Consider the following 27,896-nt stretch of genomic DNA (forward strand, 5'->3'; position numbering starts at 1 on the left):
GGTGAGAGCCCCGCCCCCGGCCCCGCCCTCATTACGAGTAGGAGAGGTGAGAGCCATTGGAAATGTGGGAGGTGACGGAGGTGCTCCTGCTGAGGCCGCCGTCGCCGCCCCCCGCCCCGCCCGGCCCGCCCCCGGACGCGGTCCTCCGGAGGGGCTGGGGGCTGTTCCTGAGCGCCATCAGGCTGGGGCCCCTCACCACCAGCCCGGGGCCCCCGCTGTAGCCCCCCTGGGAGGAGGACGAGGAGGAGGAGGAGGGCGGGGACGAGGACAGGGTGATGGGGGGCGGAGGCGGGGGCGGGGGCAGCAGCGCCAGCGACTGGGAGGAGCTGTGGGCGGAGAGGTGGTGGGCGTGGCCCGGGTGGGCCCCGCCCCAGTCGCGGTCCCGCTCGCGCTCGCGGTCCCGCTCGCGGTACAGCTGCGGCGTGCTCTGGTGGTGGTGGTGCTGGGGCAGGTAGTGGTGGTGGTGGTGGTGGTGAGGGTGGTGGGCGGCGGCGGCGGACGACGCGGAGGAGGAGGCGGAGGAGGAGGAGGAAGAGTGGGAGTGCATGCCGCTCTCGCGGCCCAGGCCGTGGGCGGAGCTGATCGACTCGGCCCGGCCGAAGGCCCCGCCCCCGCCCCCGCTGCCGCCGGCGCAGCTGTTCTGGCTCCGCCAGGAGGGCGGCGCCCCCGAGTTGTGCGGGTGCACGCCGTGGGTCCAGTGGCTGCCCGAGCGGGGCACGGGGCGCGAGGGCCAGCCCCCGACGACGGCGGCCGGCGGGTTGGGGTAGCCCTGGTTGAAGGCCTCCGCGGGGATGCCCGTCAGCGCCATGTTGCTGAAGCCCAGCCGCATGCTCTCCGAGTCGAAGGCCTCGATCTCCCGCGCCTGGCGCTCCAGCAGCGTGCGGATCCGCTCCGAGCGCTCGTTCTGCAGGGAGAGCATCTCCTCCTCGATCTGAGGGGGGGGGGGGAGAGGGGGAGAGAGGGAGGGGGGGGGAGAGAGAGGGGGGGTGAGAGAGGGAGAGGGAAACAGAGAGAGGGGGAGGGAGAGAGAGGGGGGGTGAGAGAGGGGGAGGGAGAGAGGAAAACAGAGAGGGGGGGAGGGAGGGGAGAGGGAGCGGGAGAGAGGGGGGTGAGAGAGGGAGAGGGAAACAGAGAGAGGGGGAGGGAGAGAGAGGGGGGGGTGAGAGAGGGGTGAGAGAGGCAGAGAGGGGGAGGGAGAGAGAGGGAAACAGAGAGAGGGGGGTGAGAGAGGGAGAAAGGGGGAGGGAGAGAGAGGGAAACAGAGAGGGGGAGGGAGAGAGAGGGGAGTGAGAGAGGGAAACAGAGAGGGGGAGGGAGAGAGAGGGGGGTGAGAGAGGGAGAAAGGGGGAGGGAGAGAGAGGGAAACAGAGAGGGGGAGGGAGAGAGAGGGGGGGTGAGAGAGGGAGAAAGGGGGAGGGAGAGAGAGGGAAACAGAGGGGGAGGGAGAGAGAGGGAAAAAGAGAGAAGGGAGGAGAGAGAGGGAGGGATGGAGGGAGAGAGAGAGAGCGGCCACATGCGCGTTAGCTACGGGACACGCACATCGGGGCAGATGAGAAAGGGCCGAGGCAGTTATGACGTCACCTTACTTCTAAAACTCTGAGAGCTGCTCTGCCAATCACAGAGCCTGTGGCTCACAAGCACCAGAACAACAGCAGTGGTGATTGGTGGACCCTTTCTGTCTGCACTTCCTGGCTGCCCGTGGGCATGAATGAGCATCACAGCTCTACCAGGAAGGCGACATCACAGCTGTCCAGAGCCTGTTTTATTATTACTGCCCCAAATTCTGTATTCCACTTCTCTGGAAACGACACCCCATCTGTGCCTCTGTGCGCCACCCCAGTTCTTCTGCCCTGCCCACTGCCCCCTGTGCCCCAGCCACTACCCCCGTGTCCCTACCACTGCTCCCCTGTGCCCTACCCACTACCCATGTGCCCCGCCCACTACCCCCTGTGTCCCACCCACTGCCCACCCCCGCTGCACCCGCCCCCTCTGACCCTCTGCTCCAGCAGTGCCCCGCCCGCCGCCCTAGCCCCCTCTGAACCCCATGTCCAGCCCACTGCCCCCCCCGTGTCCCGCCCCCCATGCCCCGCCCCCTCTGACCCTCTGCTCCAGCAGGGCCCGGCGGATGGACACCCTCTGCTCCAGGTCCTTGGCCTCGCGCTCGTGCTGCGAGTCGGTGTGGATCTTGATCTTGCTCTGATAGGCGTTCAGCAGCTCCAGCTCCTGCTGCAGCTGCATGCGCAGCACCTGGTACTCCGCCTCCTGCGTCTCGTCCAATCGCAGCTGGAGGGGGGCGGGGACAGAGGGGAGATCAGTACAGGTGCAGAGGATTGGGGTGGGTGTTAAAGGGGGTGATCTGCAGAACTATGCTCCCATCTCTCTCTTTGTATCAGACTACATGCTAATAGGTGCCAGTTAATCTGGGCACTAACACTGTAGTGTGGACTGAGAGAGTGGGCACTAACACTGTAGTGTGGACTGAGAGAGTGGGCACTAACACTGTAGTGTGGACTGAGAGAGTGGGCACTAACAGTGTAGTGTGGACTGAGAGAGTGAGCACTAACACTGTAGTGTGGACTGAGAGAGTGAACACTAACACTGTAGTGTGGACTGAGAGAGTGAGCACTAACACTGTAGTGTGGACTGAGAGAGTGAACACTAACACTGTAGTGTGGACTGAGAGAGTGAACACTAACACTGTAGTGTGGACTGAGAGAGTGAGCACTAACACTGTAGTGTGGACTGAGAGAGTGAGCACTAACACTGTAGTGTGGACTGAGAGAGTGGGCACTAACACTGTAGTGTGGACTGAGAGAGTGAGCACTAACACTGTAGTGTGGACTGAGAGAGTGGGCACTAGCGATATGAAGGAAATCCTTTTAAAAATAGTGAATTGGACCCAAGTCAGATGATATAAGTCAGTTACAGAGCTTTCACAGCATTTAAAGAGGCCAGTCCACGAAGCAACCGTGGATTATGGGTCCATGCGTCGGCCATTTTGTGCCGCTCTCGACGCATCCCGAGAGCGGCCCCAACTGACATCCGAGTGGCGACTCGAAAGCAAGGGCTCGGGGCCCCCCTCTGGGCCCCCCTCTGGTCCCCCCCCGCCCCCCCACGGTGCGTGAGAAAGCAGACAGAGGGTCTCTCCTTGCCTTACTCACAGCCTGTGTGGACAGCATGTCGTTGATGGAGTGGTCGTACTGCTCGGCCAGCGTGGCCAGCTTGCGCGTCTGCTCCTCCTTCAGCCGCTTGAGCACGGCCTTGTGGTCCGCCTTGGGCGTGGTCTCCAGCAGGTGGTTCCGCAGGGCCTTGTACTGCCGCGTCTGGATCTTGCACGTGTCCTGGAACTGCCGCTTGATCTGCAGCTCTTTGGACTGAAGCCACAGCAAAACACAGCGGCGTCCCTTAGCAACGGGGGGATGGGGTTCAACTGTGGGCGTGTGTGTGTGTGTGTGTGTGTGAGAGTGTGTGTGTGTGTGTGTGTCTGTGAGTTTGCGTGTGAGTTTTCGTGTGTGTGTGAGTTTGCGTGCGTGTGTATGTGTGTGTGAGTGAGTGTGTAAGTGTGTGTGAGTGAGTGTGTGTGTGTGTATGTGCATGTGAGTGAGTGAGTGTGTGTGTGTGTGACTGTTTAAGTGTGTATGAGAGGGTGTGTGTGTGTGTAAGTGTGTGTGAGTGTCTGTGTGAGTGAATGTGTGTGGGTGTGTATGTGCGTGTGAGTGAGTGTGTGTGTGTGTGTTTGTGAGTGTGTGTGTGTGAATGAGTGAGTGAGTGTGTGTGTGTGTGTGTGTGAATGCGAGTGAGTGAGTGTGTGTGTGTGTGTATGTGCGTGTGAATGCGAGTGAGTGAGTGTGTGTGAGAGTATGTGTGAGTGAGTGTGTGTGGGTGTGTATGTGCATGTGAGTGAGTGAGTGTGAGTGAGTGTGTGTGTGAGTGTGAGTGAGTGTGTGTGTGTGAATGCGAGTGAGTGTGTGTGTGTGTGTGTGTGTGTTTGTGTGTGTGAATGCGAGTGAGTGAGTGTGTGTGAGAGTATGTGTGAGTGAGTGTGTGTGGGTGTGTATGTGCATGTGAGTGAGTGAGTGTGAGTGAGTGTGTGTGTGAGTGTGAGTGAGTGTGTGTGTGTGAATGCGAGTGAGTGTGTGTGTGTGTGTGTGTGTGTTTGTGTGTGTGAATGCGAGTGAGTGAGTGTGTGTGTGTGTGTGTGAGAGTGAGTGTGTGTGTGTGTATGTGTATGTGTATGAGTGAGTGGGTGAGTGTGTGTGTGTGTGTGTGAGAGTGTGTGTGTGTGTGTGTGTGTATGTGTATGTGTATGTGAGTGAGTGAGTGAGTGGGTGAGTGAGTGTGTGTGTGTATGTGTATGTGAGTGAGTGAGTGGGTGAGTGAGTGAGTGTGTGTGTGTGTGTATGTGTATGTGTATGTGAGTGAGTGAGTGAGTGAGTGTGTGTGTGACTGTGTGCGTGCGCGCGTGCAGAGAACGGCCAGGCAGTGTGGTACTAACTTCACTGTTCTGTACAAGCAAACCCAAACATTGCACATGAATAGGAGAGCCTTCTACATTACAAATAATCCGCATATAAAGAGCAGGTTTCAACCGCATTGTTTTCCGTTGCCCATGTATATGGATAACGGGATTCTTTTCTTTCTTTTTCAAAGCGCAATTCCGTAAGGGCCCAGAGTGCCCCCTAGTGGTAAACACTGTCACTGCTGACGAGAGTGAATCACGCCATCATTCCTAGATGCAAAAACCGCGTTACTCTTTGTTTTATAAGGGAGTGTAGCTGGGCGCAGTGCGATACTATCAATTTTTTTTTAACGGACATTCACGTGGCTTCGTCTTCTGTGGACCAATCACAGCCTCCATGCAATTGTCTCAGCCAATCACCTTGTTACTGATGAACACAAACACACTGTTCCACCAGACAGGAAATACCTGTCTCATAACAGGTGTCAAATAAAGAATACACAGTATTATTTTCCTAGAACTGAATTGGATTACAAGTACTTCACATTGCCAAAAGTATGTGGGTACCATTTCTAAGTAGTGGTTTCAGCTATTTCAGCCACGCCCGTTGCTAACAGGCGCATTAAATCGAGCATACAGCCAAGCAATCTCCATAGAGAAACACTGGCAGTAGAATAGGTCGTACTGAAGAGCTTAGTGACTTTCAACGTGGTACAACGTCGCAGGATGCCACCTTTCCAGCAAGTTACTTTGTCAGATTACTGCCCTGCTAGAGCTGCCCCAGTCAACTGTAAGCGCTGTTATTGTGGAAGTGGAAATGTATAGGAGCAACAACAGCTCAGCCGCGAAGCGGTGGGCCGCACAAGCTCACAGAGCGGGACCGGCCGAGTGCTGAAGCGCGTAGCGCGTCAAAATCATCTGCCCTCGTTTTGCAACGCTCACTACGGGGTTCCAAACTGCCTCCGGAAACTACGTCAGCACAAAGAACAGCTCGTCAAAAAGAGCTTCATGAAACAGGTCTCCACCCCCGAGCAGCAGCTCACAAGCCCAAGATCACCGTGCGCAATGGCAAGCGTCCGAGGAGGGCGGTGCAAAGCACGCCGCCATTGGACTCCGGAGCAGCGGAAACGCGTTCTCTGGAACGATGAGCAACGCTTCAATATCCGGCAGGAATGCATATTACCAACTGCTACTGGCCTGAACTGTGTCAAATGTAAAGTCTGACGGAAGAGGAATAACTGCCTTGGGCTGGTTTTTCATGGTTAGGGCTAGGCCCCTTTGTTCCAGTCAAGGGAAGTCTTAATGCTACGGCACACAGTGACATTCTAGAGAATTAGTGGCAGCTTTGTGTCAGCAGCTTGTGGACGGCCCCTCTCTGTTTCAGCATGACAGTGCCGCCATGCGCAAAGCGAGGTCCACAAAGCAATGGTTCGCCGAGTTCGGCGGGGAAGAACTTGGGCAGGCCTGACCTCAAACCCATCAAACGCCGAGCCAGGCCTTGCGCCCAACGTCAGCGCCCGACCTCACTAACGCCCTCTTGTGGCTGAATGGAAGCGAATCCCGACGGCCATGTTCCAAAATCTACTGAAAAGCCTTCCAAGAAGAGCAGAGGGTGATATACCAGCGGGGGGGGGACTAACTCCACATTAACGGCCATGGTTTTGGAATGAGACGTTCAACAAGCACGTACGGGCGTGATGTTCAGGTGTCCCCACACTCTTTGGGAAGACGGTGTGTTTTCACAGTACTTGGACATGACGAGAACTGGCGTGGCAGAAATCTCGCTTACGTGGTCAGTCATCGTGAAAAGCTGTACGAATATACCGTACGCAACAAGAAACTGATGAATGCATCAGAGCTGTGGCCTTCAGACTGGTGTTGGTGAGGAACGTGTCTGGAGTTCACTACGTACAGAGTTCACAGACTAGCCGGGAGAGAGAGAGATTACTGCTGGCGCTGTCACGCCAATTTTGATCCGGGCTTAAAAAATGATCCGGCTGAGGTATTGACATTCTAAAACCATTGTGACGTACTCAAAGTTTCGTCGCAGCGTCCGTTGCTATGCCGACGCTGCCAGCCTTGCTACATTCTGTGGCGATAAAGATTCTAAGACAGCTCAGCAGTTTCTCTGGTTTAATGGGTTACTTTCCAGCCTGAAATGCGATCGTATTATAAACGGATACGCGTGTCATCTGACTTGCAAGTAGTTGGCTGTCTCCCTGGACATTAATTAAATGTTTTTAACAGAAAATAATAATTATAAATGTGATATTATCCACGGAAATAGCTATACAAAAAGGCAAAATAAACGTGATCGCTGTTGTAGACGTCAGAAGGAAATGTCACTGACAAAAATTGTTTTTTAAAGTTTGCTCTCTTTGCAGTGGTTTGGGCTGGAAACGAGCTGTAAGAGTGGAATAAGCCCCTGAAGCGAAGCACGGTGGCTAGCTATAAGTGCATATCGGCGTATGAGTGCAGTGGGCGTTGTGTTGATCTTCCGGCCCCACCCCGAGGACCCTCCCCTCCACCGAGGCCCCTCCCCCCTTTCTGGAAGCCCCGCCTAGCCCTGACACCCCACTCCTCCACCAAAGCCCCTCCTCCCTTCCCGGAAGCCCCGCCCAGCCCCGACGCCCCTCCCCACCCCACCTCCAAGGCCCCTCCCCCTCCACGAGGCCCCTCCCCCATCCCCCATCAGCCCCGCCCCCTCCCCGCCCCCTCACCTTCAGGCTCTTGGGCTGCTGCCGCACCTCCACAGCGTGCTTCTGCCGCAGCTCCTGCTCGCGGCGCTTGTTGTACTCCAGCTGGTTGGTGAGCTCGGTCTGGTGCTGCGTGCGGATCAGGTCGGCCCGCGTGCGCTGCACCGACGCCAGCTGCCGGAACTCCAGCTCCTGGGTGGACTCATGGTGCCGCAGCAGCATGGCGCACTCCAGGTCCTTCTGCGTCTGCTTCTTATTCAGGTCCTGGGAGAGGGGAGGGGGGGGGGGAGAGAGAGAGGGGGGGGGGGGGGGCAGAGGCGAGCAGTTAGTGAGGGAGAGATGAAGGGAGAGAGAGGAGAGAGAGAGGGATGGGGAGAGAAAGGTACAAGGGAAGAAAAGGACAGGAAGAAAAACAGAGATGAGAGGGAGGGATGGAGGTAGAAAAGGAGACGAGGTAGAGAGGGAGAGATGGAGGTAGAGATGGAGGTAGAAAGGAAGAGAGGGAGGTAGAAAGGGAGACAGGGAGATAGAGAGGGAGAGATGGAGGTAGAGATGGAGGTAGAAAGGAAGAGATGGAGGTAGAGAAGGACAGATGGAGGTAGAGAGGCAGAGAGAGGGCGAGAGATGGAGGAAGAGATGAAGATAGAGAGGCTGAAAGAGGGAGAAATGGAGGTAGAGGCAGATAGAGGCAGAGATGGAGGTAAAGAGGCAGATAGAGAGGCAGAGAGGCAGAGATGGAGGTAAAGAGGCAGATAGAGGCAGAGATGGAGGTAAAGAGGCAGACAGAGAGGCAGAGATGGAGGTAAAGAGGCAGATAGAGAGGCAGAGATGGAGGTAAAGAGGCAGATAGAGAGGCAGAGAGGCAGAGATGGAGGTAAAGAGGCAGATACAGAGGCAGAGATGGAGGTAAAGAGGCAGATAGAAAGGCAGAGAGGCAGAGATGGAGGTAAAGAGGCAGACAGAGAGGCTGAGATGGAGGTAAAGAGGCAGATAGAGAGGCAGAGAGGCAGAGATGGAGGTAAACAGGCAGATAGAGAGGCAGGGATGGAGGTAAAGAGGCAGATAGAGAGGCAGAGATGGAGGTAAAGAGGCAGATAGAGAGGCAGAGAGGCAGAGATGGAGGTAAAGAGGCAGACAGAGAGGCTGAGAGGGAGAGGATCAGACGGACAGCAGGCACCTCTCTCAGCAGGTCCTGCTCCAGGTTGTGCCGCGCCAGCAGCATCTTCCTCTTGTACTGCCTGCACTGCAGCTCGTAGTACTGCCTCTGCCTGCGCAGGAGCCCCGCCTCCTCCTCCGCCTGCAGCTGCTGCAGACACTCCTTCTGCCGCACCAGCCACTCCTGCTTCTCCCGCTTCGGCGTGGACTGGTTCTCATTCAGCTCCTGCACAGGGGGAGGGGTCAGGGGCGGGGTTACTGCGTGGTTCTCATTCAGCTCCTGCACAGGGGGAGGGGTCAGGGGCGGGGTTACTGAGCTCCTGCACAGGGGGAGGGGTCAGGGGCGGGGCTACTGAGCAGTTCTCATTCAACTCCTGGAAAGGGGGAGGGGTCAGGGGCGGGGTTACTGAGCTCCTGCACAGGGGGAGGAGTCAGGGGCGGGGTTAGTGAGCGGTTATTCCGCTTCTGCTACAGTGGGAGGGGTCAGGGGCGGGGTTACTGAGCGTTTCTCATTCAGCTCCTGCGTAGGGGGAGGGGTCAGGGGCAGGGTTACTGAGCTCCTGCACGGGGGAGGAGTCAGGGGCGGGGTTACTGAGCTCCTGCACCGGGGGAGGGGTCAGGGGCGGCGTTACTGAGTGGTTCTCATTCAACTCCTGGAAAGGGGGAGGGGTCAGGGGCGGGGTTACTGCATGGTTCTCATTCAGCTCCTGGAAAGGGGGAGGGGTCAGGGGCGGGGTTACTGAGCTTCTGCTATAGGCCGTGGTCAGCTGCAGAGCATGCTCAGTTGATGAGCGTGCTCAGCTGCAGGTCGTGCTCAGTAGCAGGCCGTGCTCAGTTGCAGGGCGTGCTCAGTAGCAGGCCGCGCTCAGATGCAAAACGTGCTCAGTGCTCGCTCACTCTCACCTCCTTGAGCTGCTCTTTGCGCTGGCGGTACTGGCGCTTCTGTGACTCCAGCAGGCTGGACAGCTCCTTCTTCTGCTGGCCCAGGATGTGCTGCTGGAACTTCTTCTCCTCGGCCAGCGCCGCCTTCGTCTGTGAGCACGGAGACACCATCACCTCAGCTCCCAATAACCCAGCACAAACTCACACTAACCCAGCACAGACTCACACTCACCCAGCACAAACTCACACTAACCCAGCACAAACTCACACTAACCCAGCACAGACTCACACTAACCCAGCACTACCAGCAGACTCACACTAACCCAACACTCCCAGCACAGCCTCACTCACCCAGCACTCCCAGCACAGACTCACACTAACCCAGCACAGACTCACACTAACCCAGCAGACTATCACTCACCCAGCACAAACTCACACCAACCCAGCACAGACTGACACTAACACAGCACTACCAGCACAGACTCACACTAACCCAGCACTACCAGCACAGACTCACACTAACCCAGCAGACTATCACTCACCCAGCACAAACTCACACTAACCCAACACAGACTCACACTAACCCAGCACAGACTCACACTAACCCAGCACTACCAGCAGACTCACACTAACCCAACACTCCCAGCACAGACTGACACTAACCCAGCAGACTATCACTCAACCAGCACAAACTCACACTAACCCAGCACAGACTCACACTCACCCAGCACAGACTGACACTAACCCAGCACAGACTGACACTAACCCAGCAGACTATCACTCAACCAGCACAAACTCACACTCACCCAGCACAAACTCACACTAACCCAACACAGACTCACACTAACCCAGCACTACCAGCACAGACTCACACTAACCCAGCACTACCAGCACAGACTCACACTAACCCAGCACAGCCTCACAATAACCCAGCAGTACCAGCAGACTCACACAAACCCAGCACTCCCAGCTGGGACCACTCACCTCCTTCTCCAGGATGGCCTGGTGTTTCTTGCCCAGTTTGTCTCCCTCGCCGGTGAAGCTGGTCCTCTGGGCCTCCAGCTCCTTGTCCAGACGCAGCTGGTGCTCCTCCATCTCGGCCTTCAGCTTGTTCTCCAGCGCCACCAGCTGCTTCTGGTGCTGCCTGCGCATGCGCTTGTAGCCCGACATCTGCTCCCGGAGCGCAGAGCCCTGCTCGTGCTCCTGGATCTGCCGCGTCACCTGGGGGGCGGGGGACAGGAATGGCGTGACCGGGGTACCCCACACAGCGAGAACAAGGGTACCACACAGCCAGAATCACGGGTACCCCACACAGCCAAGATCACAGGTGCACACCACACAGCCAGGATCAGGGGTACCCCACACAGCTAGGATCAGGGTTACCCCACACAGCTATGATCAGGGGTACCCCACAAGGCAGGACCAGGGGTACCCCACACAGCCAGTATCAAGGGTGCCCCACACAGCCAGGATCAGGGGTACTCCACACAACCAGTGTCAGGGGTGCCCCACACAGCCAGGATCAGTGGTAACCCACAGCCAATATCAGGGGTGCCCCACACAGCCAGTATCAGGGGTGCCCCACACAGCCAGGATCAGGGGTGCCCCACACAGCCAGTATCAGGGGTACCCCACACAGCTAGGATCAGGGGTACCCCACACAGCCAGTATCAGGGGTGCCCCACACAGCCAGTATCAGGGTTGCCCCACACAGCCAGGACCAGGGGTGCCCCACACAGCTAGGATCAGGGGTACCCCACACAGTGGGACCAGTGTGCTGTGTGCGGTGAGGCCGGCGGCGGGGCGGTTACCAGGGAGGCGGTGCGGATGGTGGCGAAGTGGTCGCGGTTGCGGTAGTAGGCCCTGCGGCGGGCGGCGGACGAGGCCTGCTGCTGAGCGTCGATCTCCGGCTGGTACGGGTCATCGTAGATGTTATCATGGCCCTGAAACAGAGGCACGCCCATTACAGCTGCAGCACCACCTTCAGCAGTACTGACACATTTACTGACCGGGGGTCTGTGGATGATGTGGAGCTGTTGGTGGTGACGGTGTGTGTACTGACCGGGGGTCTGTGAATGATGGAGCTGTTGGAGGTGACGGTGTGAGTACTGACCGGGGGTCTGTGGATGATGGAGCTGTTGGAGGTGACGGTGCATGCACTGACTGGGGGTCTGTGGATGATGGAGCTGTTGGAGGTGACGGTGCATGCACTGACTGGGGGTCTGTGGATGATGGAGCTGTTGGAAGTGACGGTGTGTGTACTGACCGGGGGTCTGTGGATGATGGAGCTGTTGGAGGTGACGGTGTGTGTACTGACCGGGGGTCTGTGGATGATGGAGCTGTTGGAGGTGACGGTGCATGTACTGACCGGGGGTCTGTGGATGATGGAGCTGTTGGGGGTGACGGTGTAGGTACTGACCGGGGGTCTGTGGATGATGGAGCTGTTGGAGGTGACGGTGTAGGTACTGACCGGGGGTCTGTGGATGATGGAGCTGTTGGAGGTGACTGTGTGAGTACTGACTGGGGGTCTGTGGATGATGGAGCTGTTGGAGGTGACGGTGCATGTACTGACCGGAGGTCTGTGGATGATGGAGCTGTTGGAGGTGACGGTGCATGTACTGACCGGGGGTCTGTGGATGATGGAGCTGTTGGAGGTGACGGTGCAGGTACTGACCGGGGGTCTGTGGATGATGGAGCTGTTGGAGGTGACGGTGTGCTCGCCCTCCTGCATCATGGCCATCTCGCCGCTGTCATCGGAGCCGTCGGCCAGGCTGTTGACGGAGCTGCTCTGGGAGCTGGCGCTGATGGACATGGAGGGGACCGAGTGGGAGCTCTCCATGCTGTTCACCGTGCCCGTCCGCAGCATGTACTGCTCCGCCTCCTGCACACACGTGCACGTACACACACACGTACACACGCACACGAACACACACACACACACACACGCACACGAACACACACACACACACACGTACACACGCACACGAACACACACACACAAACACACACAAACACACGTACACACATAAACATGGAGTTGAGGTCCCCCTAGGTCCTATACAACACAACACAACACTGACCCAGTGCTAAATGGTTATCACCAAACTCTGACCAACTCAATGCTATGGCAACGGGAAAGCAGCACACGGGGACAGAATCCCAAAAAAGGGAGAGGAACCAATGAGAGAGCAGCACCTCCTCCTCCTCCCCGCCCTCGGGGGCGGGGCCGTTGTGCGTCTCCTGGAACAGGATCTTCTTCATCTTGCGGTACTGCAGGTTGTCCAGCTCCCTGACCGCGTCCTTGGTGCGCGCGATCAGGTCCAGCACCACAGACAGGGGGCGCTCTCTGCACAAGAAGCGGTGCTGAGGGGGGGAGAGACACGCGCGTGTTAATTACCGCCAAAGGGCCAAACCCAGCCGACCCACGTTTCGGCGGGGCGGTCGCGGATTTTTACCTTGAGCAGCACGTCGGACGTGGGCCTGTCCTGCGGGATCTTCTGCAGGCAGGAGTCCACGAAGTTCCTGAAGTAATCCGACCTGGGGGAGGAAGAAGAGGGTTATGGGCGTATGGAGGAGGAAGAAGAGGGTTCGGGCGTGTGGGGGAGGGGAGACAGGAAGAAGAGGAGGGTTACGGGTGTGTGGTGTAGACCAGAGGAAGAAGAGGGTTCGGGCGTGTGGGGGAGACGGGAGGAAGAGGAGGGTTATGGGCGTATGGAGGAGGAAGAAGAGGGTTCGGGGCGTGTGGTGTAGACAGGAGGAAGAGGAGGGTAATGGGCATATGGAGCAGGATGAGGAGGGTGATATGGGTGAGTGGAGGAGGAAGAGGAGAGTGATATGGGAGTGTGGACGAGGAAGAGGAGGGTGATATGGGCGTATTGAGGAGGAAGAGGAGGGTGTTATGGGCGTGTGGAGGAAGAAGAAGAGGGCTCGGGCGTATGGGGGAGGGGAGACAGGAAGAAGAGGAGGGAGATATGGGGTGTGTGGAGGAGGAAGAGGAGGGAGATATGGGGTGTGTGGAGGAGGAAGAGGAGGGTGATATGGGCGTGTTGAGGAGGAAGAGGAGGGTGATATGGGCGTGTTGAGGAGGAAGAGGAGGGTGAGATGGGTGACGCAGGGCTCTCACCAGTGGCTGGACTGCAGGATGGGGCTCTCATTCTGGGCGATGTGGTATAAGGCACTCATAGCATTCATGTTGAACAGAGGAGGCTTCCTCTCCGCTGGGGGGACAGATAACAGTCTACATGAGCTTAAAGTCCTCCATCCTTCCCATCAGGCCTTGCACAGTCTACATGAGCTTAAAGTCCTCCATCCTTCCCATCAGGCCTTGCACAGTCTACATGAGCTTAAAGTCCTCCATCCTTCCCATCAGGCCTTGCACAGTCTACATGAGCATAAAGTTCTCCATCCTTCCCATCAGGCCTTGCACAGTCTACATGAGCTTAAATCGTCCCCTAGTTCTACTAATAGTATTCGACCTGAAGAATCTCTTGTAGTTCACTTAGTCAATCCCCCGTTAAAAATTGAACAGCCTCAATCAAATCAAGCCTATGTCTCTTTTTACTAAGCTTGAAGAGATTAAGCATCTTAAGTCTTTCCTCATAACTTTAATCTTCCATAAGAGGAATCAATTTGGTTGCCCTTCTTTGAACCTTTTTTACAGAGCCTCTATATCCTTCTTGTAGTACGGTCCCCAGAACTGTACACAATACTCAAAGTGTGGTCTAATAAATGTATTGTATAAGACAAGTATAACTTGGATGTACACTTAATACTTTTGGCTATATATCCCAGCCAACCCTCCATCCTTCCCATCAGACCTTGCACGGTCTACACGAGCTTAAAGTCCTCCATCCTTCCCATCAATCCTTGTACAGTCTAAATGAGCGTGTGCGAACCACACCACACTCCCACAGGTTAACCCAGTGTCATCACACGGCCCATACCCACCCAGCTCTATGCAGGTAATACCGAGGGACCAGACGTCCACCTTGCCATCATACTGGCCCTCGTCCATGGCAAGAATCACTTCCGGGGCCATCCTGCAAAGGGTCAAAGGTCGAGGGTCAGGGCCAAGGCCAATTACATTTTAACTCGGTTCAGTGAATGGACTGCAATTCAGCGCTCACCAGTAGGGCGTGCCCACGAAGGAGTTGGCGGGGGCGACGATGGAGGCGGAGCCAAAGTCCCCCAGCTTCACCTGTCCGGGCTCGGTCAGCAGGATGTTCCCCGCCTTGACGTCCCTGAGGCGGACAGAGAGAGAAAGGTAACGCCGCCATTTTGGCTCTGGAGCAGCGGCGGGCGGGGGCGGGTCGCGCGACGCTCACCTGTGGATCATGTTGTGCGAGTGGAGGTACGCCAGCCCCTGCAGCGCGCCGTGGGTGATGGCGGCTATTTCCACTTCCTGCAGCGGCTTCTTGTGAACTGGGCGGAGTTAAAATTCTGTGTCACGATTTGCAAACCTTAAACCCGTTGATACAAATGAAAAACGTTTAAACTCGTTTGTTTTGTTTTTTAAAAAGCCGCCTGTAAACACCCCCTAATGCAGTGTTACAGCTTGTAGTCCTAATACCTGGAAGTAAGTTCACATTTTTGAGCCATGGGTTCCCTCGTTCAGATTTCCAATGCTTTTTTCCCCCATAGGCATTTAGTTTTCTGCCGGAAATAAGGTCTGTGGTCAACGCGAGCCTAAGAGTTTCACGGTTTGTTTAACAAGATAAATTACACCCATTGATACCTTATTTTAGGCAGAAAACTAAGTCCCTGTGGGGAAAAAAGCTCTGGAAATCTACAAGGGAACCCATGGCTGAAGAAATGTCCTGGTTGGCCTACAAAAAGGCGTCATCACTGCAAAATTCTATTTACTCACCTTCTAAGAGGTCTGATGCAGAACCCAAGCAATACTCCATCACCAACTGGGAGAAAAAGAGAGGGAGAGAGAGAGAGAAAGGGTGGGTGGGAAGAAATTGAGGGAGAAACAGAAATCGAAGGAGAGAGGCAGAGTGAGAAAGAGAGAGATTAGTAAAACCCTCAGTTTTGCTCACACCTGAACTGAATCTCATACACCTGTACTGAGCCCCTCACACACCTATACTGAGCCTCACACACCTGTACTGAGCCCCTCACACACCTATACTGAGCCCCTCACACACCTGTACTGAGCCCCTCACACACCTGTACTGAGCCCCTCACACACCTGTACTGAGCCTCACACACCTGTAGTCAGCCTGTTTAAGAGATTGGTTAGGTAGTTATACTATGCAGCCACCAATCATAAAAATCAAATGATTATTTTTCAAAAAGACCAGTTGCCTTGGCAACGATAAACATTAGCTGTGTAGAATCAGCTTTCGGACGACACCAACAAACACAATTTACCGACAAACACCAGCGTTAGCCTAGCTTGACGGAATAATGAAGGCAACACACAGCAATGTTGTCGTTGAGAAATAAACAACAAGATATCCAACATGGGGAAATCCCATGTGCCATATATAGCAAAGCACAACATGTACAGTACTAGTCTAAGACTGTTTCAGGAAGAGGAACAAATCCAAAACAACTATATCATATCACGTGGAGCAAAGAACAGAGGCATCTACCATAGAAGAAGAAAAAAAAGACTAATTTCAGACAATAGAAGAAAGTACAGCTGTTTCTATCAATAAACAAGGGTATTTTATAACACTACAATATCAGTATTACATTACACAGAGACCAATAAAGTATGATCTCCATCTTAAAAACCATATCAATGACCAACATATTTGAACACTCAAACCTTTTGTTTGCGTTTTGTCTGAGTCAACATTTACGAAGAGTCAAAGATATTTCTTTCATTTGTCAGACTGTGGAATACCAACTAGTCCCAATATTTAACAAAATTTCACATACACGCAACAATTAGAATTTTGAAATTTAGGTGAATGGTAGATTTGATCTTCAGGAATGCGATTCTGGCAACTCAATTTAGATGAGATAATGATTTTGTATGCGTGTGAGATCATGCATCTCAAGCTTGTTTTGGGTCACATATACACACACATATATATGTACCCCTACATGCATGCGTGCACACACAACCGCGCGTACCCTGAAGGCAGGATCGGGCACACCTGAAAACGCGCGCCTTCTCGCTCGCACACACACACACCCCCGTGCCAGCACACGCACGCTCGCACGCACGCACACACCCCCGTGCCAGCACACGTACCTGAACATGTGCGCATACACTGACAGACACACACCCGCACACCTGTGCCAGCACACAAACCTGAACACGCACACACAGACACCTGTGCCAGTACACATACCTGAACACGCGCACACACACACACACCTGTGCCAGTACACATACCTGAACACGCACACACGCACGCACACACCCCCGTGCCAGGACACATACCTGAACACGCACACACACCTGTGCCAGTACACATACCTAAACACGCACACACGCACGCACACACCCCCGTGCCAGTACACATACCTGAACATGTGCGCGCACACACACACACCTGCGCACACGCACACATACCTGGACACACACACACACGCACGCACGCACGCACGCACGCACGCACGCACGCACGCACGCACGCACGCCCCCCCGTGCCAGCACACATACCCAGGCGGTGTGCTCCCTCAGGTAGCATCCTCGGTACTCCACGGTGTTGGGGTGACGCAGCTTCTGCAGGAACTTCACCTCTTTGATGATGTCCTGCCACTTCTGCAGGGAGACGGAGAGAGGGTCAGAGCGGGAGGCGCCGAGCGCCACAGCGCCACACGGTGGCTCCGCCGGGCACGGCCCGGGCCGAGGGCTGCGCGCTGTAACGGGACACTCACTTCGTTCGACTGCTTGCCGCTGTAGGACATCTTCTTAATGGCCACCACCTCGTTGGAGCGGACATCTCGGGCCTGGGGGAGGGGGGGGCAGACACAGAGCGGGGGGGGGGGGGGTGGGTCAAAGGAAGCCTGCTGAACCCCTGGACAACCACCACCTCCCCTACATCAAACCCTATATGAACTTTAAAGCGCTAACTGCTAACTTGCTTAAAATGGCAAAACAAATGACCAAAGATTGTTAAAAAACAACCAGCTGCTCGATTACGTTTGTAGGCACGGTAACCTCTAATGACAGCTGAATTGAAAATAATGTAACAAGAGCATAAAAACCTAAAAAGTGTACACATGACCACACATACAGACTTAAGGACACTTAAAAGGCTCGTATAGTTTGCGCAAACATTCAGACAACAGTACCTGAGCTAAACAAGAGGCCTACCTAACTTGGACCTGAGAGCTGGTCTCGCGTGGACAGCGAGCCAGTTAATAGCACGTTATCATGGACTCAATGACACGCTTTCGCATGCACGACCGGCCTAGCGAGAGAAACGCGGGAGACTGTCTGCGGGCGTTTCTCTGCCTAGGAGGCCGAGCATCTCCGCCCATTCTCTCTCTCTATTCGTCCCTCATTCCGTCTTCGTCCTCAGTTTCTTGCTCTCGTGAGTGCGGGGAAGTGGGGGGGGGGGGGCGGCGGCGGGTTTCTTACGAAGTAGACGGCTCCGAAGCTGCCATGGCCGATCTCACGCAGGTCGGCGAACAGCTTCTCGGGGTCGTCCCGGTAGAAGAGCTCCGCCACCTCAGGGTCCTTCAGGCTCCCCGCCCGCGCGGTCGATGGCATGGCCAGCGCCTGCGGGGGGGGGGGGTCGCGCAGGGGTCAAAGGTCAAACAGGTCCACGCGCACAGACACGGGGGGGAGGGGGGTCAGGGATCAACTCATGCATATACAGGGGGGTTGAAGGACATGAACGCAGTTCAGCTGAAGAAAAAAATGTTAACATGAAAATTTGAAATGGCTTTTTATATCCATGTACAGTGCACTTTCATAATCAGGTGTTGACTTAGGCGTTAGGAGAGAATGCATGCACGGCAAACGGATTAAAATGCGTGCCAATTTCACGTCCTAACGAAAGGCGTACCTAAAAATAGATACGTACCTAAAATGGACGCAATAGAATTTTCGCGCATTTCGAACTTTTTGCCGTAGGCTATTTGCGTACCACTCGTGTCAACTCGTTCATAATGCCTTTGTTTAAATAAGGCTCACAAAAAAAGAGATCTTTTCAAATAGCCCCAAGGGTGAAGTGGCAGTGCCCTGTCCGGTCAAACAGCATTGCAACGACTTCACCGAGCCAGATTAAATAAATGCGAGATTTATCTTTGGTCAAACACAACCCATGTAGAAAGGAAGACGGCTGCAATAAAGACACAATGTATTATTTTTTATTTCAAAAATAAACGTTAATATTCACGCTCAAATGTCTTATTTTATCCCCAAAAGAATCAAACTCAATGGAACTCAATGGCTTCCCTACTGCTTGCTCTTCATCTACCGTACAGACTAGGGTTAACATACCCAGCTCATACGTGAGGGCGCCTCCCTAGTGGTAGGGAGTACACATTGCAATCCAAAAAAACACCACACAACAAATAACAACATTGTTTGAGTGTAAAACCCACAGTAACATAGCCGTCGCTTCATTTCTTTATTAATAATAATAAAGTTAAGTTATACGGTGTTTCTTGCATTTATATTACACAGAAGGACTTCTTACGTTGGATTTTTCCGAACTGCATTCCCAATCTCCTGGCATCTACATTCACATCTACATTCAAATTTACATTCACATCTACATTCACACCTACATGCAAATTTACATTCACACCTACATTCAGGCGTCTATCGCACCGCATCTATAAACCTCATTCCTGGAAATAGCCAGCATCGCGCAGTTTCGGGTGAGGCCCATCCCGTGCGGAACTGCTTTGCAAACAGAAACGGACACCGCACCTTCACTCACTGGGACTGTATTTTGTTGCTGCTGGTCGCAACACAACATCCCTGCACTGGCCTCTTGTTCTGAAGTGCATTTGGACCTGGACTCGCGCCCCCCCCCCCCCCCCCCCCCCACCCACCCCCCATTTTGTATTATATCTTAAGCCTCGACCTGGTCACACAACATCTGCCAAGTTTTCCGAAAGAATCTGTAAAGGCAGTTTTGGGAAGTTGCATACTAAAAAAAGACAACAACAGACAAACCACACCCTGTAATTAGAATGACTGAATAAATTTTTAGCTTCAGAAAAAAAGATTTATGATTGGGTTGCTAGATTTATGGCCTCTGAGATTAGATACCGGGAAAGTTTGAGAACGCCTCAAACTGCAAGCACTTCCCTGCGATTCAGGGTCCTGCACGCTAATTCGCACGAGCCCGCTGGACCCAGCTATGTGCAGAGCTCCTCAGCAGAAGTTCCACTAACAGCAGAAAACCAATAGGCTGGATTCTGAAAATTTCTGCTTTGTCGTCCATATTTGTCCAGCTGGAGGGCACATCTCCCACTTTCCTCCAAGTCCCTGCAGTACTAACGAGTGGCCTGAGATGGCTTTGATGTGCCGTGACCAATCGGATTTGGAATCCGTAATCCGACCGTCTGTAAGCCAGGCCAGCCCGTAGGCATCGCAGCTATATATAGCAAACTGTAACCGCCAATCAAACCGAAGAACATGAATAAGATGAAGTGTACAGCTTTGTGAGCGCTGAGGAAGACTCAGCTATGCATAGGCAGGGACAGAGGACAACAGCAGACTTAAAAAAAAAAAAAAAAAAGTTAATTCATGTTTGTCATATTCCACCATTGTTCCATCTGTGCACTCATCACGAGATGATGTCGTCAGAGTTTGGATGACTGTGCAGTCTGAGGAACACTGAGGGGGGTGGGGGTGACTGTGCAGTCTGAGGCTCAGAGACTGGGGGGGTGTGACTGTGCTGTCTGAGACACAGAGACTGGGGGGGTGACTGTGCTGTCTGAGACACAGAGACTGGGGGATGACTGTGCTGTCTGAGGCACAGAGACTGGGGGGGGTGACTGTGCTGTCTGAGGCACAGAGACTGGGGGGGTGACTGTGCTGTCTGAGGCACAGAGACTGGGGGATGACTGTGCTGTCTGAGGCACACAGACTGGGGGGGTGACTGTGCTGTCTGAGGCACACAGACTGGGGGATGACTGTGCTGTCTGAGGCACAGAAACTGGGGGGGTGACTGTGCTGTCTGAGGCACACAGACTGGGGGGGTGACTGTGCTGTCTGAGACACAGAGACTGGGGGGGTGACTGTGCTGTCTGAGGCACACAGACTGGGGGGGTGACTGTGCTGTCTGAGGCACAGAGACTGGGGGGATGACTGTGCTGTCTCAGACACAGAGACTGGGGGGGTGACTGTGCTGTCTGAGGCACAGAGACTGGGGGGGGTGACTGTGCTGTCTGAGGCACAGAGACTGGGGGGGTGACTGTGCTGTCTGAGGCACAGAGACTGGGGGGGGTGACTGTGCTGTCTGAGGCACAGAGACTGGGGGGGTGACTGTGCTGTCTGAGACACAGAGACTGGGGGGGGTGACTGTGCTGTCTGAGACACAGAGACTGGGGGGTGACTGTGCTGTATGCGGCACAGAGACTGGGGGGGTGACTGTGCTGTCACAGGATACTGAACAAGAATTTCAGATATGGAAAACGTATAAAAACAAGTTACACGGTTACAGATGTTTATAAAAGTATGTACTAGATGTACATGCAGTAGATGTTCATTAAATTAATTATTAAAAACTGAGTTACAAAATAATATAGCAGCCAAAAGGTCTTATTTGGTCCTACTTCAGTCATTCACTTAAGATACAAAATGTGTGAGTTAATTAAATTATGGACATTAATAACCAGGATGCACTGATGTCACTGGTGCATTTTGGACCTGTAGTTCAATGGACAGCAAAAGGAAATGATGTAATGCTTGTTCGCAAAGCTGTTTCGGCCTAGTCCATGAGGGAGTGCCTAAAACCAGTAAAGTATGTAAGACCGTCACAATTACACGAAGCTTCGGCATCCCTACTGAATGCGGCGGCGTCTGGGACGTGAAAAATGCACCCCTTTGTGAAAAGCATGAGTGTGATAACAACCGCAGGCTGCTTGTCCTATAGGGTGCCCTGAAAGCTCTTCAGTGTAAAACTGTGGGGGGGGGGGGGGGGAGCCTAGCACACATGCGGGACATAGCATATTAGCAGAGGCATAACCAGCCACATAAAACCCGTACACACAAAACCCACAACTCCTGTGTGAGATGTACAAGTTTGAGAACCTTTTCAGATACAGGACATTAGATGCGCAAAGTTCAAAGCACTACTGTCCCAGTATTGAGTGGCTGTCGGTTGGGAATCACCAGTGAAGAAAAACACGCACTGTGTCGCATATTTCACAAAAGTTTCAACGCTGCGAAACTCTGAATTTTGTAAAAGAAAGCAAGTCGAAGATTAAATATGGCCCAGCACAAGCACAACTAAACCATCTGTATGTATACAGTTCACTGACACTCTTAACAATGCTGGCCATTCCTCATACGCAGGTGTGGTTTATAATTGCATTGAAAGCGTCACCCCAATAGACAGTGTTTCTCCTGCGTAGAGAATGCCACGGTAGCCATTAGGGCTGTCAAAAAATATTCGAAGTTCGAAAACTATTCAAAAATCTTTTTTTTTTTTTAAACCTAAAGTTGAGCATTCGAATATTAGTTTTGGATCCCGTGTTTTGTAATTAACATGAATATACAGGCTAAATGTCATGCAGCGAATCACGTTCATGCACGCAACGTTCATTTCCTGTGCTAACGTTACTTTCTCTGTCAACAAAAAACATTCTGCTCTGGATCCAGAGCAAGTGGATCGTCTGGTTTTCCTTGCCAATAACCTCCGTGATACTTTCAGCTGACACCTAACGTTACTGATCAGCTAGCCTCGCGAGCCACTATTTTTTCACTTCGTTCAACAGATCTGGTCAGCTAACAGTTTAGGCTAAATAATGTTCCCATGGCAGGCTATGTTTCCTTTCTGTTCTGAAGATTTTGATAAAATTGGATGATGAAAGAAGTTAAACAAACTAAACAGAGTAAGTCATTTATGTTGTTTTAGGCTACAGTTAGCCATTTGAATAGTTTTTGTGTTAAGAAATAAACAGGGATTTCCTATAAACAATCATTTCCCTATTATTGTGATTAATAAATGCTGAGTTGAGGCAAATTACATCCACGAAAAAGTGCTTTATTCATTTGCGCATGAGGCTATAGAAACTGCAGGGGGCTCATTTACAAAACGAACTTGCGTGCATACACAAAGTGAAGACCTGACGTAGAGCCACAACCGTTTCCACGGTCAAATCGAGTCATGTTGAAATTTTATAAATCACTACTTTGACGTGATTTTCTACGTACGCGCCACACAGTTGATCTAAAACCCGTTTTATAAATGAGGCCCCAGATGTAGTAACCTAGTAGGAAATTTCACCGATGTCCTCTATTCTACTGCCCGCTTGTGGAAAATAACGTGCAGGCCAGTTTAGAGGAAGCGTCAGGTGCATATTGCGCCCGACAACAAGCAGCTTATTTTTGTGAATTATAGGCAAATGATATTCGAACTCTAACTAATTACGAAAGCTAATACTCAAACTCAATTTCATGGCACTTTTGACAGCTTTAGTAGCCATGACGACATTCAAAAATGTTGCCGCGCCGGCTGGGCGTGATTTCGTCACTCCGGCATCAAAGCAACGCGGCGTTTCGGGACAAGACCCTGGCGCGACAGGCGAATGCTTTTCATGACTCACAGGTCAAGCATGCCGTGCATGCGCGCGTGACAATCGGTTCTTCCCAATTTGGGTGCCTGCGCTGCTTTTTGGCACCAGAAGGGCCCTACGGCCGTAGGGCGACACTCCTCCCCTGTTATTATTTACCTGCGCGCCCTTCTTCCGGGACCTCTCTTATCGAGCGAGACAGAAAAAAACTGGAATGTAGTCTCACAACACACAGCCTACATTCTGCTTTGCTTGATGAATACACAGCGGCACTCTTTAGTATGGATGGTCAGCTTCATTTAAATGAAAAATAGCTTAAAAATAATGGGGGGGGGGGGGAGAACTTGGGTGATCTGGCCGACCAACTGTCAGACTACAAGCCAGTACCCACTCCCCAGGGAACGGGAATCCTGCACTTAGCTTGACTACGAATGTTCGAAGTGTCGCCCGGGTACTAGTGCATGGTATTATCGTTATACAGGCCACAGTCGTGTCTGATAATAAAGCCGATTTCAAAAAGCGTTGCACATCGCGGATCATTTCACCATGTAAAGGTGCCACTGCTCCAGTGCCACAGCGGTGCGAAAAGTGCTAACATCCTCTGAGACAAGGCAAAGGCCACGAAGAGGAGAGCTACTCCGCCTGTGCTTCATTTAACCTGCTGTTATGGTAAATGGACTGCATTTATATTGCGCTTTTATCCAAAGCGCTTTACAATTGATGCCTCTCATTCACCAGGGCAGTTAGGGGTTAGGTGTCTTGCGCAGGGACACTTCGACACGCCCAGGGTAGGGATAGAACCGGCAACCCTCTGACTGCCAGACAACCGCTCTTACCTCCTGAGCTATGTCACCCCTATGGGGTAATAAAGGTGTAAGCCCCGAAAGACTACAGTTAGCTAGCTGGCTAATTAGCTGGCTAGCGAGCTGAATGCAGTTTTTAAATACAGAACTTCCTCAGGTACTGTATGCAGAGCTTACCCTCGGACAGTGGCTCCCAAACTTTTTTGGTCAGCCACCCGTAGGGTAAAAAAAATTTTGAAGGCCCCCCCTGACAAATTTGGTTCTGCTTGTATATAATTTTCCTTTTGGTTTGGACTTTTTTTCCCCCCTTCAACCCACCCTGTTATCTCTGTGCGCCTGCGCTGTCAGGTAGCTCACTGTAAGACACAGCCAGACCTTCTGTTTTTGAGTGACTGGACTGTAGCTCCCAATATGATGAAATGGGTAGCTTCTAGAAGGCTAGCAGGAAAACGCGGACTTGAACATCCATTCAGTTGCCGAGACAGCCTTGCATTGGGCCGCTGGGTACTCGGGTAAAAGTGCTGCTTTTGTGCGAGCGCTGCGTCTCAGATCGAATCCGTCCCGTGCCAGCGGCCGGCGGCCCCACAGGGGCGACCCATAATTGGCTAGGCGTCGCTCAGGGATGCGGGAGGGACACGGTCGGTAGGGGGGTGTGTAGCATTGTTCATTGGTCGGGGGACTCCTGCTGGCTGTCCGGGGGCCCGTGGCTAGCACTCTCTGAGCTCGCGTATGAATAGGACCCCTCCGACCCGGCTACGCTCTGTGCGCGAGCGTGGCCGCGGTGTGAAAAGAAGCAGCTGGCTGGAGAGCCGCGGTTGGTCTTCATTCTCCAAAGCTGGCGGCAGGGGACGTCTATGAGCTTGCTTGTACATAGTTCATGATTTGGACAATCCAAATTCAGGTGAGATTGGAAATTCCACATTTTTTTTCAAAAAATGATAGTTTTGTTGTGATATATTAACAGTGAGTAGCACCATAAAACAACAAACCAAGGTGAAGGGTAGACACGGCTAACATAGCTAGCAAGCTCTGTTAACAATGCATAACGTCATGAGATGACTGATAGACAAGAACACTGAATCAAGAACAAGAAACCGCTTCACTTTGCAAAGACAAGGGATGCTGCATCTTACCCACGTGCAATATTTTCCTGAATCAATGACCTCAAACATCTGCATCAGATTGAAACTTTTAGGATTGAGTGAAGAGTGAAAAATGTTTATCTGACCAGAAATTCAGCAACTTGCTCTGATGCGATCCATTTAAAAAGTTGACCGCGCTGCAAATTGAACTGGTCGCAAAATGTGACCAACTGACCACACTCTGGAGCCCTGTCTATCAAATGACAGGCATTCCTTACTCAATTACTGTAGCATCACAGTAAATGATATTATGAGGATATGGCATAAAAAATGTAAAAATAAATTGATACCCACATCACAATACATTTCTACCTGTACTAAATGTATTCACTGATATACTGTGGACTTACATAAGTCTGCCAAACTGCTGTGCCTCTTGTTATGTTCAAATAGAGATAGATGTGGTGCGTGGGCAAGAAGGTAGAGCACACAGTGATTTTGATTAAGGCATCAGCTTTGTTCGATTGTGTTATTGTCTGATACTGAACCAGGAGAAACCCTGCATAGGGTATGCAAAACCAAACTTAAATGCCCAGTATCGACTGCAGCGTGCACTGAAAATCCATTAGGAACGTTACCCGCAAAGTAAACTGAAATGTTGTCTTTTCTGCATAAGATGCCTACTCAGAAAGAAGTCAGGCGGAAATACCCAGAGTCCGTTCTGTAGGACCGTCGGCCGGAAAAACAGATTCAACAGCTCCGCAATGGGAGTTTCTCTCATTACTACATATCTTCCTGTTAGCCACGGGAAAATTATTTAGATGCAAAAAATGAACGGCAGACGTTCAACAAGACACAGAACACCGCCTTTATTATGTAAGGTTCAAAGGCAGACGTACAGCTGATGGACGCCAGCCAACGGTCTCCACCAACAATAAAACACAGACTGAAAAATAAAACGTCAGACGGATATACAGTAACAGCAAGATCTGTAAGATATGTTGGTTTTATTATGAAGAGAGATCAATTACAAAACGTAAATAAAGATCGACCATTGTCTTGTGTTACAGAGAAAATTGTTGTCATGATACGCCTAAACAACATGGATCCAAATACATATTAGCCATAGGAAACTATATTAATAAGCACAGGGAGCTGGTCAGATATCGCAGATGCTGGAAATAACGGCTGGACGAATATGTAAAATAGCGACGGTTGAAAGGTAACGTTAAAGACGCTAGCTAACGTTATCTAGCTGCAAACAATGGTGTTGAATGCGGCTGCCCAGCCCACGTTGACTGGAATATGGCCTTACACAGACTTAAGCCGGTATAAGCAATACGATTTCCACAAGATATTCAGACTGAACTACGTGTACAGACTTAGACTAGCCGTTTCAGTTCAGGACAAAGCTAGCTAACAAAGCTCAATTCGCGAGTGCCTCGGTCATAAAACCAGAACACAGCGCGCTGCCGTTAGCCAGCTATCGCAGCACTACCAGCCCTCAAAACGTTAGATTAGCTAACTAATTAAACGCTACACCATACAGCAAAATAAACTAAATCCATTTAACTTATGTAGACAGAATGACAGACAAATTAATAAACGCCCCCGGGGAAAAACATTTAATGCAACAGTACCGCAAACGCCGCTTAGTCTTGGTTCGTTAGCAATTAAATTGAGAGGGGGTGAAACGTTGGCTAAATTTAGCTAGTCTAAAGAAAATCTGGTCAATCCACTCTGCAAATGTGGGACGATGTGTAACTGACGATGACAAGCTCGCCAGATATCTCGTATATGCGTCTAGCTGCAAATGCCTGGTGTCTGCCGTTACATAATAGTGGTATAGCTCGCTAGCCATTTAGCCTGTAAACTAAATTGTCTAACAGTAACAGTAAATTAACATTAGATGGCTACATATTCAAGAACCACAACCTAAACTAGCCGTCATAGACCAGCAGACTTCGTTAGCCAACCAGCAGCTGCTCTAGCGAACTGCCAACACTAGCTAACTGTCTCTTCATCTCAGCTAACTGCGTTAGTTTAAATAACAAAGTTAGCAGTCAGAAACAAGCTAGTCTAGCTAAAACAATTGAATTGGTGGTTGAAACGGTAAACAGTTAAATGATTTTCTAGCTAGCAACCTAAAACATGTGGCTAGCTAACTGAACGTTACACTGGGCAAACTATTAATTTGCAGCTAGTGAATTAGTTTAGCCGCCTGGCTAGCTGTATTTATTCAGTATCGGCTGTTAGCTAGCGGCTTAATCGGCTGTATAAGTATTTAGCTTGCTAGCTGAATATGCTATGCCGTTTGCCACAATCGGCTAGCAAGCTAGCTACCCTGAAAAGATTGCCACCGACTTACCGCGGCTCACAGCGATCCCGCTCGCTACGATTCCAATAAATCGTTTTCCCCGTCTCTCTTTACGATCCTCCGTCTCCTGTCCTTTTTCGGTACGACTATACTCAATCTATACGATCCATTTCCACGGCTTTTCTTCTTCTCGCCCCCTTCTACAAATGAATTCTTCTAGTCACTGTAGCCTTCTGGCTAAAGCTAACTAGCTATCTCTCCCTATCTGCAGCTAGCTGACAAGCTAGCAGTTCTCAGTCTTAAAGCGAGGCGCGGCCGATGTGCTCCCTCGCTCGCTTCACGTTGTTTCATATTTTTTCCTTACATCCGTCTTTTTTCATCACGCTTATGTTATACAATATACAGAGAATTTCTCTGTTTTTATCTGTCTCTTTCTGTCTCACCCTGTTTTTTTGTTCAGAAATTCAAGATGGCTACACGGGGCGGGAGCCGGCCGGAAACCGGAAAGAAGGTCAAGGCCGTCAAAGGAGTGTTTCCTGAAAAGTAAATACAACTAAAATAATACGCCATGTTGAGAAGGTCGACTCCTAATTTTACCAGATAAGGTGACAATTGTATAAGACTTTTTGTAGAGCTTGCTATAGACCTGCTAAATACACACATTCCACACCAAGAAGTGTTTAAAAAGTTGCATTATAATCAACGGTCTGTTTAACACCTCACATCAGAAACATCTTCCTGACTAAATGCATTTCATCATTTATTTCCTACCCAGTTTAATTTAGGGACCATCCCTCATCAAAGAAAACAAGGGACTGTAAGACAATTGGTGGT

The 27,896-nt window shown here is 51.9% G+C and overlaps 1 protein-coding gene across 2 annotated transcripts; it reads right to left on the reverse strand.

Moving 5' to 3' along the window:
- Positions 1-27,565, reverse strand: taok2a (TAO kinase 2a). 2 transcript variants are annotated; one of them, XM_035397530.1, is made up of 20 exons: positions 27,114-27,565; positions 17,741-17,881; positions 17,035-17,106; positions 16,817-16,918; positions 15,059-15,104; positions 14,517-14,613; positions 14,319-14,432; positions 14,140-14,231; positions 13,316-13,409; positions 12,648-12,729; positions 12,388-12,555; positions 11,867-12,073; positions 11,004-11,135; positions 10,177-10,413; positions 9,214-9,342; positions 8,333-8,536; positions 7,180-7,419; positions 3,153-3,374; positions 2,101-2,283; positions 1-931 (listed from the first exon to the last, which is right to left on the reverse strand). In XM_035397530.1, the coding sequence occupies exons 2-20, from the start codon at positions 17,870-17,872 to the stop codon at positions 32-34; spliced, it is 3,453 nt and encodes a 1,150-aa protein (XP_035253421.1). In that variant the 5' UTR covers positions 17,873-17,881; positions 27,114-27,565; the 3' UTR covers positions 1-31. The 2 variants fall into 2 exon arrangements, with proteins under 2 accessions (XP_035253421.1, XP_035253422.1); XM_035397531.1 differs by having other exon boundaries at positions 3-931; positions 3,162-3,374.
- Between the last annotated feature and the right edge of the window lie 331 nt (positions 27,566-27,896).

This window comes from Anguilla anguilla, chromosome 17 (genome assembly GCF_013347855.1).
Source record: "Anguilla anguilla isolate fAngAng1 chromosome 17, fAngAng1.pri, whole genome shotgun sequence".
In the NCBI taxonomy this organism is placed as follows: domain Eukaryota; kingdom Metazoa; phylum Chordata; class Actinopteri; order Anguilliformes; family Anguillidae; genus Anguilla; species Anguilla anguilla.